Source organism: Camponotus floridanus, unplaced genomic scaffold (assembly GCF_003227725.1).
Source record: "Camponotus floridanus strain SB8 unplaced genomic scaffold, Cflo_v7.5 scaffold71, whole genome shotgun sequence".
In the NCBI taxonomy this organism is placed as follows: Eukaryota; Metazoa; Arthropoda; class Insecta; order Hymenoptera; family Formicidae; genus Camponotus; species Camponotus floridanus.
In genome coordinates, this window is record NW_020229840.1 from 745,831 (window position 1) to 764,946 (window position 19,116).

The following is a 19,116-nucleotide window of genomic DNA, read 5'->3' on the forward strand; positions in this document are numbered from 1 at the left end:
CAAATACTTTCCGTTGGGGTTACTATCACCATTGAAATTTGCGTTTCTGATTTACGAGCTGACAATTTTCAACTATCCATTATCCGAAATACTTTCCAATGACATTAGGATATATAGCGGATTATTTGAAATATATCAATTGCACATGCAACTGATACATTTCGAATAATATACTACAGTCAGACCGGCACAAATTGCTTCCTCTTTTCGAGATCATTGCCATGAGATGGTATGCCATAAAATAATTAAGCAGAGAAAAAGAGAGATTGGATAGACCAGTAATACACACATCTACAATCATTAGGATTACTAGTAAGTCCATCAAATTAACCTCTCTCAAATGTAGATTTCAACGGTATAATTTGCACTGTAATAACATAATAATCTCAAGGGAAAATTAAAATATGTATAAGAATGAATTACTTGTGGCTGTGAACTATAAGATAGATTTTTTAATTGATTAGCGTATTTATCTTAGAAACTTTAGCATCGTAAGTAAAATGAAATAAATATATATTCTTTCATTAACTTACACTTAAATATTAATCATATTGTTTATCAATATATATTGCTTTTATTTTCGCGAAATGAAAAAGCCGATAGGTCTTGTCGTATTAGTATATGATAAATTATGGTCAAGACGTAACTGGGTTACGTTGGAATGTTGAATGAACCTCTTGTTCCTCCATGGATATCGAGAGCTCAGAAGAAGCGAGGTAAAATAAAAGAGTGTGCGCGTGCACGTTATATTTTGTATTCGTCAACGGAAGCAAGACAAATCTTCGCGTGGCGGAACGAAATTCTCAACGTGAAATCCTGTTTCCTTGAATGCGTGTGCGATCGCTTTTCGGCAGCAAACGCGTAAACCGGTCATACACCTCAACCTACCTACGTAGTAGCATCTTCGATTAGTGGGTCAACGGAATTCATCCGGTCCACTCGCTTTGGCTTGGCCCACCTGATCAACTGCTCAGTCAATTCGTACTGCAAGATGATGTCGTCAGAAATACCCCTTAATATTAAAATGACCTCTCCACCTTTGGACTCGGGCCGATTTGACTAATCAGCGTGCCACTTTCAAACCTGATTTATATGTTTATAAGAAAAACCCACCTATGTTCAAAAAAATATAAAGTAACAAAAACTGTTATCAATATTATTGACATATGTAAAAATATGTTAAAATTTTGAAATATAATGCAAGAAGATAGATGTAACCACTATAATGGGATTTTATATCTCGAGAGAAAAATTGTTTTAACAATTTAAAATTAAGAAAAATAAAAAACACATTGTATAGATGTAATATATGAGGCAGATATCTTAGTTATAGATATATTAATCGATTATTACGTTATCGAAATATCTATAAAAATATCATTGAGAAAGGTAGAATGAGAAAGGTGAAATGAGAAAGGTATTATTATCGAAATCATTAGAGCAAGATGAAAATGTATCTAATTCTCACTTAAATAACTTAGTATAGATTAAATATGTATTTAATACATTGTAGTTGCTCGTTGGAATAATGAGAACACCTTCACCAGGAAATCCATCTAGTGAAAAGCCTGAGAAAGGCGATGTAAATGAAACAAAATGCTTATCCTCTGACTTATGATATTTTATATCATATTAAAGCGTATAGAGATAAACATCGTAAGTATAACATATTTCTTCCGAGATTGCAAAATCATCATTTCTTTAGGAATTATAAATTACATTATTTCACAAAGTAAAAGCATATTACATTGTTGAATAATAAGTGAGTTTTTCTTCGAGTACTACTTACGTCGACACAATTTTTGTCTCATTACAATAATGATTATGCATAAATAGAAAATATTATGTTTTAATACAGTCTTGTTTTAGATATCAATAAAAAAATAAAGTGTATATAGCGCGGTATTTGCATGTGGAAAAAGCTACTTAAGCTTCATCTGTGATTCATTCATGAATGCCTTATTACATTCACGGATCTGAAAGTGTGTTTCCGTTAATGTCTCCGGTTACATACATAAAATTTAAAAGAATCTAATTTATCATCAAATTAAATGCATACATTAATTATCTGACCACTTGTCGCTGCTATTTTATGCTAAAATATTTTGATAAATGTCAAAACATTTTTTAAAAATCGCCGTTATTGCTGATTATTTTAATATAAAAAATAATAAATGTAAAATTGTAAATTGTAAACTACAATTACAAAAAATATATTTACAAAATTATTAATATTCGCAAATAATTGTTTTTATATTTATATTCAAATGTGCAGTATGCAATATGTATTTTTATATACATATGTGCATCTAAATCCATCTTGCAATTAAATATTGCTATGTCTAAATGATTTTAACATATTAATTTTTCTAATTAGAATAATATATTAATTCCAGCTTAGTGTTTATAAATCCTACTCATTACGTTGGATAAGAAAGTTGAACTATATTTTCACCGGAACACGTAGCAGAAGTACATATAATTCTGTATGGCCGACCACGTGACAATTCAACTATATACTTGCTTGTGAGGAAATTTCTCGTCATTATCTTTTGAAGAAGAAAACTGTGACTGACAGGTTCATGAATGAGCGTAATTAATTTTTTGATAAAAGTGACATTGCATGTTACTGCATAATATATATTTATTATGTAGCTTAATTGTATCGCAGATGTTTAAGTGACATAAAAAAATTAATAAAATATATAAAATTGAATCAAAATACGTAACAAAAATATAAAGCAGAGCTTTCTAGAATTTAATAAAAGTTATTAAGTTAAATTTCATGTTCGTGCAAGCATTTGGAGATTTGTATTGACAAAAGTGCAATTTGAATTTTAGTGAAATGTGAAATCATATATTCGATTATAAACATGATAGAACGCAAATTGTATTCAAACTTAAGCGAAATAGTATGTCCCATGAGCTGCATATTTATGCATCTGACCAGGTCTTTGGCCAGGAGCCCAGCGGTCTTAAACGTGCGTATAACCACGTATAACCACAAGTCTGGTCGGTTGCAGCCCGAGAGGAGACGATAATGACCTTCCACGGAGGAGCTCGCCAAAGAAAGAGTAGGAGGGTATTTGACACACTTGACGCTCAGGTGAATTGTAAGCGAGAACGGAAAGGCTCGTGGTTAGTGCGGAGCGAGAGATTGAACGGTGCACGTCTCGACGGAAGAGAGCGAAACAGATAAAAAGATAGGTAAAAAAGACAGGACGAAAGATGTGACATGTGACAATAGTCACGAGCGTATTACTAGCATGACATTTGACGTTTGCGATGCAACGTGATTGCAACGGCAGAGTCTGCCGATTGTACATCGCGTCGAATCGCCAAAGAGGCTCTCGCGAAAAGCGGATCATCGACAAGGGGTGGGAGAAGGGTCAGGTTTTCGGCTACGAAGAAGGAGGGAGGGTCGACGTTGAACGGCGAGATCTCCAATAAGTAGAAAGAGCATGTGATGACCGCGGGTAGACACCAAATAATTCGACGTGTACGTGGACGAAGTGAAAATGGCAAATTCGCAAAATGTAAAGTGCGCCGGTTTCAGTTATTAGATAAGTAATTGGCCAGTGGTACCACCGGTGGTGTACATTCAGAGCGTGCAGTGCTTCCGGTACGCTACCTCACATATTTCTGGTCATACAGTTAAAAACCGAGTCAAATATAAGATATATACATTAAACGTAGTTAATCTTGCAAAAGTGCTATCGAAGATGCATTGGGAATCGACGTTGTTCCTGTTATGTTTTTCGATAACATTATCATATTCGAATTTGTTCAGTGTCGAGAAGCTCAGGTCGTATGCGAAGATCCTGAAGTTCGATACGTTGAACATCAACGAAACGGGAAACGAGCTTTGGCACGGACTCTTCAAAGACTGTGACAAGAGAGTGACATTTTCCTGCATACAAAAGAATGCATATACATATCTTGACAATGCGTTCATCGAGAGAGATAATATCACCGTTTTCGATGGTCTGATACTTACGAGAAATAATGTCACTTATGATACGTGTCCTAAAACGGAAAATCCCAATGATGTTCGTGAAAATCTCGTAGATGATGTTGACACGGACGATTGCGAGAAGAAAACGGCCGAGGAAGCGAAAGAGCAAAGTCGAAAATTCAGAGATGAACTGAAATCACCATTTGAAGAAATCACGAACGCTTTACGACAAAAAACAGTGAAATTTTTATCGACACGAAATTACGAAATTCAACTTCCGCAGTTTTTTTTTGAAGGTGCAAAGATAAAGATAAGCCCGCGGGAGATAGACGAGAATGGAGCTCTTCTCAGAGTGGACTTCGGAAGTCAACAAGTTGCACAAGAAGAGGGACGAATCTTCTTTAAGAAAATCAGTAAGTATCTTTGACAATTAATATTATTATAAGTTATAATTGTTTTACAAGGACAGATATTGCAATTAAATTACAAAATTTATAATGTAACATTTCGTTGTATTTTAGGAAAGTTCATACAGAATAGATTGTTAACCAGCTTCTTGGCGCTTCTCTTAATTATCAAGCTAATTAAAGTGAAGTTCCTGTTCGTTATTCCGTTCCTTTTCGGCGTGGGCGCTGCGAAGAAACTTTTCCTCAAACTGGTACTGTTCTTCATTCCTGCGTTCGCGCACATTTTCAAGCTCTGCTCCAGCTACTACTCGACCCACGCCACCAAGTATCATCATCATCATCATCAAGTATGCGAGTGCTTCCTCTATTCCTCTCATCTCAATTTTTTTCAATACATATAATTAATTAAATAATTTATTTTATTTTTTAATTTAATTTATTAATTTATTAATTTTATAATTAATTTAATTTATATAATATTTTATCAACAATCTTTCTCTTTCGATAGATAGCGCATCATCATCATCACGTGCCGGTTCCGGTAGCTGTCCCATCTTATTACGACAATCATCACCGCGATGATTTCGACGGTTATGATTACACCCATCCTCATGTTCAATACCGGAAAGATATGGAAGAGTTAAAAGAATGGGGAATCGAACCTTACGACGAGCCTTACGAAGAGTCCAGTCAGCAATTAAACCGCGTGGTCCCAGCTCCAAACCCAGCTCCAGTTCCCGGTGTCGTGTATCCAGGTTCGTACGGATTATCGCAATATACATCAAACACAAAACTGATTGCATACATCATATCTAGATAATCCGATAGCAGCTGGCGCGCATAACTTGGCCTACTCCGGATATCTCAACGACGTTAAATACAATCGACGACCCGTGGCGCAGCCAACTGCTGTACTTTCGGTAAATCCCGTAAATCTCGTATCTGGTACGAAGACGTCAGTGAAGAATCCTTATACCGTATTCGCGCCAAATGTACGGCCGAGTCATCAGAGACTCTTGACACCGGTTGCAACTGCCAAGAGCTCGTCTATATCGATCTCGCGACAAGAAACGGACGATGAGTATTATGGGCCGATACTCGCACGTCTGGACGAGATCTTCGACCAATTGAGATTCTACGAAGAGACGTGCAGGGAGATGCTCGTTTGTAGCATGTACAAGAACCCGACGGGCTACTCGCCGCACAGTAACCTCGTGTCGAACGAACTTTCCAGGTAGTGCAACTTATCGATTAAATCGCCGCCGTATCACAAAGAGAAAGGTGGAGATCGCTCGCATGCTCCGAATCACGTTAATCGGGTCATGTTGGCTTTGACTCTCTCTCTCTCTCTCTTTTTCTTTTTATTATATTTTATTATATCGTTTCTTTAAGCCGTTTCTTGCCGCGATTGTAAATTCATGCGTTGTATGAGAGTTATCCAGTTTTGCATTGCGTTTTGCTTGGAATTCCACTAACAATAGACGTGAGTTATAAAGTGCTTTCATCGAGTCGATTATCCGCCTAATTAAAAAGTACTCCGTCGTATCCGGGACGTTTGTTGGATAACTAGCTTACGCATAATTGCAGCTTTTCAAAGATTAATTTTCTATTAATCATGTCCTTTAAATTGACGCGCTTATATTGAATTATTTTAATGAGCAAGAAAAATAATATAAATCAAACGCAGTTTAAAATATGTATGAATAATTAAGATTCATAATTATTACATTTTTCAAAAATATTATTGTCAAAAATATTATTGTTATGCTAATAATGAATTTAAAATAATTACATGCATTTTCAGAGATCCGCAGGAACTCAAGAGCAGCATAATAGAAAGCGTGTACAGTCAGAGATTTTATAGATACGTCAACGCAGCCAGGTACGGTCAAGATGGTGGAGATTGCCTCAGCGCATATCCTTGTGGTAATAATTCTGAATAGATATTATGCATATTAAACGTACAATTTATAATGACTTGTATTAAAATATGATAAACGTTATGCATTATATTTAGCAAATGCTAATAGACATATTTGCTCAATAAGCTGGAAGAATTTCATCAGATAGATCAATATCGTAATGTTGTGTAATATAATATCGGTATAAAAGAGAGGCCGATGATACTGCCATGTATTATTTATAATAATATAATTTGTAAGACGTGCGACAATTTATACCTAATTTTCCTATTAGAAAAAAACTTGAAGTGTTTTGCGAATAAAATTATTCGTCGCAGGAATTTTAACGATTAATTTAGTTGTAAGAAACTAAGCGAAATGTTGAATGTAATATTTATTGTAATTTATGATAATTTTTAAGATTAAATTTAATGAGGAGTTTAATGAGTGAATTTTGTGATGATGTGTCGAAATTTCTAAAGTTTATTGACACATTGTCAGCAAGATTACTCCAAGGGTATTATCACACATTATTAGATATGATTAAATAATAAAATTAATATGACATTAAATTTTGTGGCATTTTAGCGGTTAAATGTGCTTTATAATTTCTAAGTAAATTTTAACGTAACTTAAAATATTCAAAAAAAAGAATTTTATATTTTAAAAATAAGAAATTTTATAAAGGTTATTTTTTAAAAGCAGATATTTGATAAATAAAAAGAATATTTTTTGTACTATATAAGTAGAATATATAATATTGTGTGACGTATAAAATATTTTTATTGTTTATTTATAAAAAGAAATTTGTAAAATAATTATTATTTCATAGTGGCTTTATATTTTCTATAATTATTTATTTAATGGCGTAAAAAATGTTTATTTTAATATTTTGTAATAATTTAAAACTCTTATATTTCCTATATGAGAAAGATATGCATGTGATGCTATGTAAAAATTAGTTACATAATATAATTTTGTAGAAATTGTTGAATCTGTTAGAGATATAATTAATTAGAATTATTACATGTGATTAATCGTTTAAAAAGAGAACTGTCGTTACAATTAATTGACAGATTTTTACTGATAGCGTCCATGAAGAGAATGTTGTAGCTACATTTGTCATAGATCAGCCATAAAAACGAATTTTTTACTTTTAGAGCGATTTATTTTTTGACTAGAAGGACATTTCTATTTTCGTGAAAAGTACAGTTAGAACATTGGCTGTTAGTGTCATTTTGATACAAACGCGATATACGACAGTGTTGAGATGTAAATTTTCCTCAATAAAACCATGCAAATATTAGCCTTATTCTAGCAATTCTCGGATGCCTAAGATTTCGAACAGCTGATCAATTGACAGTGTCTTCTTCAGTTCGAAGAACATTAGATATTACTTTTCCGAACATGACTTTATGTCATCTAACATCTTGCATCTAATTCATCGATTCCGTTCTCTCTTGGTCATCAATTCTTCAACCAACTTGGAAATGTCTATTAATCTCACAACATTAGGCTTTAAAGCAGCGTAACCGGAAATAGTAGGAATAATAGCTAGTACTTCATATAAGTCGTTGACGTATAGATTGGGCGAAAAAATCATTAGATACATAAAGCAATAAAAAAAGATCGATGGAATGAATCATTATCTCTAAAATATTATAATTTTACATCAACAGTTTTTAAACATTTGTAGAATGCTTTTAATCTGTAGAATTGCGCCTTTAAAAAAAGCTATCACATTTTAGTCACATGTTAGAAATTTAGAAATAAAATAGATAAAATAGAAAATTAAAATAAAAAATATTTGTTTTGGTTTTCAATATTTATCAAAAAATGTTTAATTATATTTAAATTTTAACTATATTAAACTTTTGTAATTTGAAATTGAATGTTCTTCACAAAATAAAATATTATAAAATATAGTTTATTTACAATTAATTCAAAAGAAATTATTATAAAATGTTTATATAAGTAATATTTACAGATATATTTTAATTATCTATTTGATAAATTGGAGTCAAAATTGCTTGATTTTATAAAAGATCTTTTGATTTACCAGTTGAGTTATCTGAATGTTTCTACCATCCTTATCTAGAAATACTAAAATAGTCGCAAAAACTCAGCAACTCGCATTGCTTATGCAAAAAACCATAAGTTTTATGTCTAATTATCTCGATTGTGATATTATGTAGCTACTATGATGCTCGCTTATTAGTGTTGCCGAACGTAATTTATGCGCGGGAAGTTGAGCCAACTATAATTATAAGACGACTTTGTTCTTTCTTATGTCCTTGTGATTTGAGATTCTTCTATACTATTCTATACTATTTCTTCTATACTATTTTTAAATCTATTGTTTGATTTCCTGACTCTTCATACAACAGAATCTTTATTGCAACCAACTAAGTTTAAACACAATCATGTTGATTTTGTTAAATTTAAAAATGATTTATAGTTATTAAATATGCGCTTTTGTAATTACTTCGCTCTGTAGTTATTTCGAAATAATAATCATATTGAAATACAATCCTTTAAGAATATAATATAAAAAATATGTACAAATTAGACATTCTATATATCAAATAAAAGCTAAAATTCTATCTTTAATTATGTAAATCCTTTAGTATGAAAAGGCACGTTCAGGATCTAATTATATTATCGAAAATATAATTTAATGTTGTAATAATAAGTTAAAATAAAGAAAATTATGTACGAAACACAATTACATTTATTTTAAAAAAAGATACTTTTATTTTTTTTCTGATTAGATTAAACACAAGATACTTGAACTTTAAAAATTTTACGAAATTCTTACAAATCAGTATCAATTCAAATATATGTATACAATCACACATATATAATAATGAAAAATGTTACTTTAAAGATCTTTTATTTCGCTGAAAAATGTTTATGACGGTAAAATTAATAGAAAATCTATAAGAAAACAAGTTAATAATAATTATATATAATAATAATAAATTATATATAAAATTAATAATAATTAAAAATAATTAATTAAAAAATTAATAATTAACATTTTTAATATAGGTATATCAATATTTGTATTAATATAATTTTATATATAAATACATAATGTGTGTGTAAAAAAGTTTGGTAAATTTATTAAAGGTAAAAAGGTAAATTTCATTTTTTTATTTCAATTTTTCATAAATATTATGTTGCGGAAATATATAAGAAGATCGCGAATTTATCGAAACTATCATGAATTTACCGACATTTATTGAATATAATTTGCATCAATATATTTATCTGAGTATCCACTCACTGAGTGGACATATTCTAAAAATGGAAGTATAATAATATATGATATGGATGTCGAAATCGAAATCATTTCAGAGGAACGAGAGGGCGCTTATAGTTTGTGAAACCATCGACATCCTAGATAATAAGGCTTTCTTCTTTTCTTTCGGCCAGCCAGCAACACGTCTCTAATCAAAATTCGTCGAACGTACGCGAATGCCATCGCCTATAAAACCCCGTTGAGTTCGTTCGTACTGGCATTCGGTGTTTAGTCTTTAACCAATCGGTGATACTGCCATGAGGCTCTTAACCACTTTTGTGTCAATAGCTCTACTGGCCACCTTCACTGGTGCGCAACAATCAGAGACAACTGTCAATGTCTTACAAAAAATTTATCACAGGTATGTTATAACTATAATATAATTTAATATATCCTAATATTTATTATTTTAATCATTAAAAATTAATTTGCATCATACAAAGTCATAATTTACAAATTGTTTGAATCAGAACAGATTATTTAAATGTTTTGTTTCATATATATAAATTTAAAAAAAAATGTTACAGATGCGCAGATAGCCAATCCATGTTATCTTGTGTCAAACCGAAGGTGCTGGCTTACCTCACCGATGCTGTGAAACAAGACAGATTGGCAATTACGGAGGATTTAGCGCTAGTTAAATCCCGTGACGCGACGTCAGATAGTGCGGAAGATCTCTCGCAGTATGATGCCACAGATCCATCCAAGAGAAAACTCCTGCGAACATTGATGCTCGAGAAATTGGATGCTTATCTGTCGAGCCATCAGCTTGAAGTTAAACTACCAGAAGCAATAGCAGAATCAAATATTGTTCCTAGATCTTTAGTTGATAGCGTGCCAAGGAGTCTTACAGTCCCTCTTAGTGATTCTTCTAATGGACAAGGTAAACTAACAATAAATAATAGACACATAATACACATATTTTTATCTATAATTCTCATTAATATATAAGAGAAAAATACAGAGAAAAATAATCGTAAGAATATGTTTAGAACACAATATTTCTTGAGAAACATATTGATTTTAATATATATTTACAGGTCGTGGTTTCGTTAAGAAGGTGATGATACCATTCATACTTGGTCTCAAATTCAAAGCTACTGCTTTAGTACCCCTTGCTCTTGCTCTGATCGCCTTAAAGACGTGGAAAGCGCTAACTCTGGGTCTCCTATCGTTGGTCCTCAGTGGAGCGATGTTGATCTTCAAATTGACTAAACCGAAAGTCGCTTACGAACTTGTTCATTACGGACATCCACCTATCGAACATCCACCTCACTGGGATACCGCACCTCACGGACCTTACAGAGCCTATAGAAAATAAAATGACATAGAAAATTGATCATCATTTTCATAAACTTATTTAATATTTATTGATTACATCTAGTATGTATATTTCATCTGCGTTACTTACATGTAATAAAAGTTCTCATATTATTCTCAATCAATCAATTCTTATTGATTATTTTTATATCTCAATTTTCTTTAATTTAATGTAACTTATGTTATTTTCCTTTAAAATGTATCTGCAAGAATATTATTGCTTTAATATTCATAAGTTTAATAACAGAAAAGAATGAATTCTTTAAAAGATAGATAAAAGTATTAAAAATATTATATAAAAATATATTAAAATAGAAGAAGTGATATGTTTGTCAATACTTTGCCTTATATTTTCGCATAATATGCAATGCGAATTTAAACAACTATACATGAATCAATTATCACTAACTCGAGATAACAAGTTAACATTTTGACAAAGATTACATATAATACATAAAAATATATGTGCGCGATTATGTATAAATACAAATATAAATAGTAAAAAGTAAAAAAATAAAATAAAAGATTATATATAAAGATTTCTATGATATAAAAATGTTAAAACTCATTTCTGCTAAAAGTTCTATTAGGTAGCTATTAGCTATTATGCTTATATAATCTGTGTCTACTATTAAATATTTTTTCTCATAAATATTTACTATATCTTTAAAAAGAAAATACAAAAATAATAAAGTGTTTGCGCGTTTTCACCTTAACAAGCTTTTGTTATCACATATAAATTTAGTTTGTCAACAATAAACAAATTAAAAACACAATTAAGATATTGATCGATATTTTATTAACTATACGGCCTGAATGTTTATGCAAACTTGACCCAAAATTCCAATTGCCATTTTATTGCTACCACAGAAAAGAAGTCGGGCAAGACAAAAGTGTCTCTGATGGTACTCGATATGCATTTTCGTGCGAGAAACTTGCACGCAACTCGCATCACTGATGTACCGTCGTGCTATTTTCCTTAAGCTCAATCAGGAGCTACAATTTAATAAGGTCTAACAGGGTGAAATTGGTAGAGACGATAATGACATCAAGAAAGACAGAGAGAACATAAAAAGATAGAACGAAACATTGTATAGAAAGTCATGATTGTGGTATGAATGAATGATCGATTCAATGTCAATGTTACGACTTCGATGTCAAAAATAAAGGAGTTTTATTACGTATGTATATGTGATTCCCAATTACTTGTCTTAATTAGAAGAATAAAATGAAATAGATAGCTCTTTAATTTTCTGTCTAATTATTTTTTTGAAGTCCTATAATTGTCGATATATTTAGTTCTATCATTTGTTGTTACGTTATAAATTGATTGTATAAGACAACGAATTAATTTTTAATTATCATTTATCAATTCAAAAAATAGACAATAATTAATTAATATTTATGAAATTTTTTATATTTATGAAAATTTATTAAGAATTTTATAAAAATAATTTATTTTTATAAGTAAAATTTTAATTTCATACAATTGTTTGATACTTCATAAAATTCCACGAAATCTTTAACACAGATTAGTTTCTTCTTTCTTTAATATTTATAATAACTTTTTACTTCTGTTCGCTTTCCTGTCACGACAAACTAAGTTCAATTAAAAATCCGGTTGCATTCATTATCAAAAATTTAATTTCAGGCCATGTGTCAAAAAATATTCCACGAACGTTTATCGCCACAAGTAGGTCTTCTGATAGCGTCGATAGAAAGCAAACTGCTACTCATTAATATTATAAATTCCATTGCGTTTCATGATCGAAAAGTATGACCTATTGGCATATTGACGGGACCGCTACCCCGATTTGATATCGCGTGTAACGTGTCGCGCGATCTCACGCTCGCAGTCTATCCTCCCTCATCAGGTAGTCGCGGCATGATCCACGGCGAGGCCTCAATAATCGAAGACCATACTGAACGAAAAGAAAATCCACACCCGGACGGAAGTGGGGGAGTGTTCGAGAGCGCCGCTACGCGACTCTTCGACGTGCATTGTACGATTCGACGAGATAGGCCTTCGTATAAATACCGAACTGCCCAACCCATTGGCATCAGTCGTCGTGTTGCGATCATTCCAATTCATTATCCACGAATCGGGTGTACAACGTGAACCTTCCTCACGAATCTTCAAACGGATATAATTGACTGCCAGCGCCATGAGAATCTTCATTTTGTGCGCCCTATTCGCGTTGGCCGTCGCGCAACCAACCAAGAATGAGAACTGGAAGAGTGCAATGGACGAGATGGTCGATCGATCCAGATCCGAATGCTCGCAAAAGAGCGACGAAATTGCTTGCATGAAATTCAAGGTGTTCAATTTGCTCGACCAAGTCTTCAGCAAGGATAACTTCAAGGTAGGTATATCAGTGATGCTAGTCCTTTTTTAAAGTAATTCACGCAGCTTTCATATTTTTATTCTAGTATTATCGTTTTATATTTTGTTTATCGAAAATTTTGTAAATTTATTTGCTCTCAAGCCATATATTATTTGATCATTTTTAATGAAATATTGTGCTTTGATAAATTCGCCGAAGTTCATTCTCTTGATTTATTCAGGTGTCCGAAACAATGGAAATTACACGCAACTCGCATCCTATCGAAGAAGTATCCGCTCGTAGCGAAAGCTCCTTCCTTGACACTGTAGAATCCTACTTGGCCTCTCACGATGTGACCTTCAAATTGCCGCTAGACTCCACCGTGAAGGTGAGCTCGCGCAATATCGAGGACGATAAACTCACCTTTGACGTTAAGTTCGGTCAAGGCCGCGCCGTCGATGAGGCCCGTAGGTCCAAGCTGAAGAAGGTCATCATCCCTATTCTGGTGTTTGTTCTCCTGAAAGCGATAACTTTGATCCCCTTGGCCATCGGTGTACTTGGCCTGAAGGCCTGGAATGCCTTGCAGCTCGCCTTCTTCAGCTTTATCGTGTCCGTCGGTATGGCCATTTTCCAACTCTGCAAAAAGATCGCCGCTGATTCTCATCCTGCGCCCATCGCTCATGGACCTTGGGAGTATCAAGCTCAGTACAGATCTTTCCAAAATCAGGATCAGATCTCTTCGCAGTTGGCGCACAATCTTGCATATTCCGCCCATGTACAATCGTAATGTTACTATCGGCCTAATGACGCTTTTGTAAAATATTTAGTTTCCTATTTTTACTGTCTATTTAATAAATTATTATTGCAAATCATTTTATATTATGTCTATTTGAAAACCTGCATTCCCAACACTATTTCGATACTGATGCTTAATAATAAAATTTACTCTGAGAAAAAGACAAAATTAGATCGTCAATCTAATTAATACATTATTATTGCAAGTCATTTTGTACTATAATATATTTATTTGAAAACCTGCATTCCCAATACTATTTCAACTGACGTTTAATAAAATTTACTCGAGGAAAAAGACAAAATTAGATCTATTTAATAAATTATTATTACGAGTTATTTTGTACCGTACTCATTTGAAAACCTGCCATTTATCATACAATGTTAAAATTTATTTGGAAGAAATAGGACATTAAAAACTAAATATATAAGAAATTCTATATTTTCTATGTAACAAATTTTATGTAAAAAATACAATGATAATATTTGCGGTAACTTTTTACAATCTTTAATAATTTAAGTAAAATTAGAGAGAAAATTTATAAAAAAAATGTATTCTGTTAAATTTGTAAATTTTCTTTATTATTAAAACATGAATTTCTCTCACAATTTTGAAAAAAAATGTTGCATAAAACGTTACATATAAATTATAGCTCTATATAATAATCTCTTTAATTTGATTTTATTTCCTTTTGTATGTATATGTATGTTTTATTGCTTCATTTTTATTCATAAAAATAAAAAGTTAAATAAATATTTTATATTTTTGTATAAATACATATATATTTACATTATATTGCAATTGATTTGATAATATAAGAGAGAGAGAGAGGGGGGGGGGGAGAGAGGGAAAGAGAGAGAAAGATCTTTCAATTTTATATAGAGATTCATATAGAGATTATCCAAAATTTGTGTAACAAATCCTATTTCTTTCATTTATATGATATCATCTTATTGTTAGATTAGCGTTTCTTTTTAAGGCTACAAGAATGCTTTTTGCAATCCAAATCAGAGACATTTATAAGATACTTATAAGAGACCTACATACACGCATGTGATCACTTTCGTCTTTTACGAAAGTTAATTGGAAGTCACTACTTTGAAAGTCATTTCACTGTTTTAACATATTATGTGACTTGCAATTTCCATAGGAAAAAGAAAATGTTATTTTAATTTATACATCAAACCGTGTCTAAAGGTTAATAAATTACAAATATAAAATAAAACGTGTTAAAATTAAAAATTTTTTTAAAGCTAAATTTAATAACTTTTAATAATTAAAATAAATTAATTTATAAAAATTTTTATAAAAGTTATTAAATTATTTAGGCTCTAAAAAATATTGTGACAAAATAATAAGTGCATTTTAAAGAGAGAAAATAAGATAATATAATAAATTAAAGTAAATAAAAAAATTGACAAGTGAATGAAAGCTCAATTTTATATTTATATTTGCAATCATTTAATTATAGATAATAAAGACTTTATATGATAAGAATGTGATGATTGTTACTTTCTACATTTGTCTCAACACTATTTGCTATTTAAATTACACTATTTAAATTACAAAATCTAAACTCCTATTTAGCAAATAACATCTCACTTATTATTATTTTAGAAATATTATAAAATAAAGGTCCGGAAATTTTATTAAAAAGAGCAATTACTACGTAAGCAATACAAAAATAAATAAAATATTATAATTTTGCATATATTTATGAATTATGGTATTTAAATCAAATTTATCTTATATTTTATACAAAATAAAATAAAAATAGTGCATAAACTTATACCCAACATTTTCATGTAAGAAACCATTGTTCCTTTATAATAAAATTTACACATATCTCGCTTTTTTCGTTGTGATTTAGGAAATTATATGACAAGTGTACAACACCAAAATTACAACGCATAAATCACTGTAATCATTAGAAAACAATATAATAATATAACATGATATAGAAGCATTGCATGTGCATTTCTTTAAAATTTCATTATACAATACTTGCGGTTTTCAAGAGTACTACAGGGATGACAGTTACTCATTCTGTTCTCGTAATCATAGAAGGCATACGGGCCGCTAAACGGCAGTTTACAACGAGGCAGATAAGAACACAAGCGAAAAGAGATGCCAGACGCAAGTTCCGTTTCCTGTATGCGTCGCATGCCATCGTGTACGACGTACGCGTCGCGCAACAATCGACACGTACATATACGCGTATTTGCCCGAGTGAATGGAAAAGAGACTCGCGGGGGTTCGACGAAGAGGGTGGTGGTACGACGCTCTATGCCAGTGAAATTTGAATAATTTCCCTTCGATCGTCGATTCCCGGCATGCGTGACCGAATAACATAGTTTCAAGGGGAACAAATTAAATAAAAGGGGCAGGCCACTCCTCCGTCAGTCGCAGTTCGATCATCGGTCGCTCGCACGGGTGGACGATCGATTGTTTTTTTATTGACACGCGATATCGCGCGGTGAGTGGAAAAAAAAACGATTCGAAAAATTTTCCGCAAGATATCGAAGAAAGGAAAAGGATCCCGATATGCGATTGATAGCATCGATAAGCACGATCGTTCTGTTGATCGGATCTTGCGCGGCCAATCAAGATTTTTTAACGAACTCCTTAAATGAGTGCATAAAGGCGGAATCATGGATATCCTGTTTGAAGCATCAAGTTTTGAGTTACCTCGATGGGAAGTTGGGAACTACCACAGAAGCGAGGTCGCTCGAAACCGTCGACGAGGCGATTGTTGCCAGAACTATCAAGTATATGAAGAGTTTCGATTATGGGGTTGATTTGCCGTTTGTCGATGCTAGTTTAAAATATAAGCCTAGCAGAAGTTTGATCGATCTTGACGTCGAGTTTAAGAATAATGACGTAGCCACCAGTCAAGCTCGAGGACTTTTGAAGAAAAAGCTTTTACTACCGTTCTTGCTGTTGCTGAAATTGAAGTTAAAAGCTCTAATGCCCATCTTTGTCGCCATTATTGGATTAAAGGCATTAAAAGCTCTTGTCCTGTCGAAGCTCGCTATTCTCATCGTGATCGGATTTGTCGCTTTGCAGTTCTTCAAGAAAAGTGGCATGATGATGCCGGCAGGTATGTATTTATACGAACATCCCTAATGCTTTATATTGAAAATTGTGTAATATTTTATATTTATTGTATGTGTTGTATGAGTAGGCGTACAACTATTTCACGTTGCAATCTTTGCAATAATTACTTTCTCTATTTAATTTCATAAAAATTGTTTCATTTTTTTCGTAAAAATATTGAATAATTTTTAAACAATTCCAATATTTAATATGTTGAAGAAAAGTTATTTAAATGTTTCCGTTCAATTTTTAAGACAAATAATATCTTTTAATAGTTGCATGCAAAAAATATCTTTTAATAGTTGCATGCAAATAATATCTTTTAATAGTTGCATGCAAAAAATTTTACATATGTATTTCAATCAATATACAATAAAGTAAAATTTTTTGATCGTAGGAATGTCTATGGAACCGGCATCAATATATGGTGCTTCACCTATGTCCTCGACGACATCGAGCTACGACCCCGCCAATACGTGGGACGGCAACGGTCCGTATTCCCGCGTTTGGACGCCAACAAATAGTGTGGAAGCCCAAAATCTTGCTTACAGTTATTATTCACCTGGCAGCAGCTCGAGCTCGTACAGTTCGGCAGGCGCCCCTTCATCGTCCTCGTCCTCAAGCAGTTCAACGAATTATAACTAAAGTCGCTCTAATACCTGATTTCGATGACGCATCGACCGCCCGATGTTGCCCTCGAATGGATTCTCTATCACATGCCGGCAAATAAGACACGACCAAAGAAACGCCAAATAATTGTAAAGTAGATTGCGATCGATACTGACAAGTCATATTTTGTTATTGAGAGTTCTGTATTTAAAGACTATAGACTCCGCGTCGACTATAATTGTTTCATCGATTTAATAAAATCTTCAACACAATTGGATTAATTTATCGAGAAATAATTGCACCAAGTAAATTTTCTATAAAAAAATTTAAGAATAAAAAGTATTTACCCCCTGACCAATATTTATAACACGCGAAATTTGGCGAAAAAAATTCATTAAAATGGTTTAAAGAATTATCACACAATCGCTGTTTCTCTTTGAGCGTATCACGTATGCGCTGAGAGATAATTAGTAATTATCATTGTATGCATAGGAATGTACAGGAAAGATATTCGCGATGATTATGATAATTATGATAATTATGATAATCGTCAATATTATCGCCGGATATATTTGCGGATATAACGTGAAATTATCATTTCTTCAGTAAACTTTTTTTATTTTCTGTGTGACAAGATTATTTATTATTATTGTATTTGTTAATAAAATAATTTCTTGTAAAAGAAATTAAAATTTTGTATATATTTATATATATATTTTTAATTTTAATATTTCTGTTAAATTTTTCTTTAACGTCCTCAAATATTAAACAAGTAATAAATAATAAATAAATAATATAAGAGATTAACCATAAATATTTAAAAAAAATTTCTCTTAAAAAAATTATTGTTCTTGTTACTTAATTAACAATATTTTTTTAATTTTTTTTATTTTTTTAATTTTTTTAATTAAGCTCAACACAAAGTTAACATTAAATTGTTGTAAGATATTTATCGTGCCATATGTAAAATCTACTATCTACTATTGAATAATATAACTCGAAATTTAGAACATTTGAAGCAATCAAAAATGTAAACTTTGCTAAGAAATCCTCTAATAAGCAAATAATTACATACATGTCTAAAACAAATAAAATTATAATAAAATATATTGTAATAAATTGTAATAAAATGTATTGTAATAAAATACAAAGTTTAGTTTAAATAATTAACAAAGAAAATAATTTCAAAAATCATCGAAATTCAAAAATGTTTGCCAGTGTTAAAAGCAAAAAGTTATAAGTGCTAAAAGCAAAAAGTTGAAATTGTCCAAAATAAATTAGAATATTACATATGTATTGTATTATATTAATATTATATATGTATTATATATGTATTATATTAAAGTATATCGCTATTATACACTGCATTCTTGACTTTTATACGCAATTCGATTCAACTCGTTGCAA

The 19,116-nt window shown here is 31.6% G+C and overlaps 4 protein-coding genes across 4 annotated transcripts; all 4 read left to right on the forward strand.

The window, feature by feature from the left end:
• Positions 1-3,152: 3,152 nt before the first annotated feature.
• Positions 3,153-6,596, forward strand: LOC105248570. Its single transcript, XM_011253419.2, has 5 exons — positions 3,153-4,368; positions 4,477-4,709; positions 4,871-5,117; positions 5,179-5,596; positions 6,167-6,596. The coding sequence occupies exons 1-5, from the start codon at positions 3,723-3,725 to the stop codon at positions 6,303-6,305; spliced, it is 1,683 nt and encodes a 560-aa protein (XP_011251721.1). The 5' UTR covers positions 3,153-3,722; the 3' UTR covers positions 6,306-6,596.
• Positions 6,597-9,789: 3,193 nt separating this feature from the next.
• On the forward strand, positions 9,790-11,005 carry LOC105248569. Its single transcript, XM_011253418.2, has 3 exons — positions 9,790-9,928; positions 10,095-10,450; positions 10,608-11,005. The coding sequence occupies exons 1-3, from the start codon at positions 9,825-9,827 to the stop codon at positions 10,886-10,888; spliced, it is 741 nt and encodes a 246-aa protein (XP_011251720.1). The 5' UTR covers positions 9,790-9,824; the 3' UTR covers positions 10,889-11,005.
• A 2,032-nt stretch (positions 11,006-13,037) lies between these two features.
• On the forward strand, positions 13,038-14,095 carry LOC105248567. Its single transcript, XM_011253415.2, has 2 exons — positions 13,038-13,250; positions 13,453-14,095. Exons 1-2 carry the CDS (start codon positions 13,053-13,055, stop codon positions 13,996-13,998), a joined length of 744 nt encoding a protein of 247 aa, XP_011251717.1. The 5' UTR covers positions 13,038-13,052; the 3' UTR covers positions 13,999-14,095.
• A 2,318-nt stretch (positions 14,096-16,413) lies between these two features.
• Positions 16,414-18,336, forward strand: LOC105248568. Its single transcript, XM_011253417.3, has 2 exons — positions 16,414-17,104; positions 17,498-18,336. Exons 1-2 carry the CDS (start codon positions 16,549-16,551, stop codon positions 17,743-17,745), a joined length of 804 nt encoding a protein of 267 aa, XP_011251719.1. The 5' UTR covers positions 16,414-16,548; the 3' UTR covers positions 17,746-18,336.
• The last annotated feature ends 780 nt before the right edge of the window (positions 18,337-19,116 follow it).

Excerpts from the sequence above, each read along its gene's own strand:
- LOC105248570 (XM_011253419.2), top strand. The coding sequence starts at position 3,723 with ATGCATTGGGAATCGACGTTGTTCCTGTTATGTTTTTCGATAACATTA. Across the intron at positions 4,369-4,476 it reads AATCTTCTTTAAGAAAATCA|GAAAGTTCATACAGAATAGA; the intron begins GTAAGTATCTTT and ends GTTGTATTTTAG. Across the intron at positions 4,710-4,870 it reads ATCATCATCATCATCATCAA|ATAGCGCATCATCATCATCA; the intron begins GTATGCGAGTGC and ends CTCTTTCGATAG.
- LOC105248568 (XM_011253417.3), top strand. The coding sequence starts at position 16,549 with ATGCGATTGATAGCATCGATAAGCACGATCGTTCTGTTGATCGGATCT. Across the intron at positions 17,105-17,497 it reads TGGCATGATGATGCCGGCAG|GAATGTCTATGGAACCGGCA; the intron begins GTATGTATTTAT and ends TTTTGATCGTAG.
- LOC105248567 (XM_011253415.2), top strand. The coding sequence starts at position 13,053 with ATGAGAATCTTCATTTTGTGCGCCCTATTCGCGTTGGCCGTCGCGCAA. Across the intron at positions 13,251-13,452 it reads TCAGCAAGGATAACTTCAAG|GTGTCCGAAACAATGGAAAT; the intron begins GTAGGTATATCA and ends TGATTTATTCAG.
- LOC105248569 (XM_011253418.2), top strand. The coding sequence starts at position 9,825 with ATGAGGCTCTTAACCACTTTTGTGTCAATAGCTCTACTGGCCACCTTC. Across the intron at positions 9,929-10,094 it reads TTACAAAAAATTTATCACAG|ATGCGCAGATAGCCAATCCA; the intron begins GTATGTTATAAC and ends AAAATGTTACAG. Across the intron at positions 10,451-10,607 it reads TGATTCTTCTAATGGACAAG|GTCGTGGTTTCGTTAAGAAG; the intron begins GTAAACTAACAA and ends ATATATTTACAG.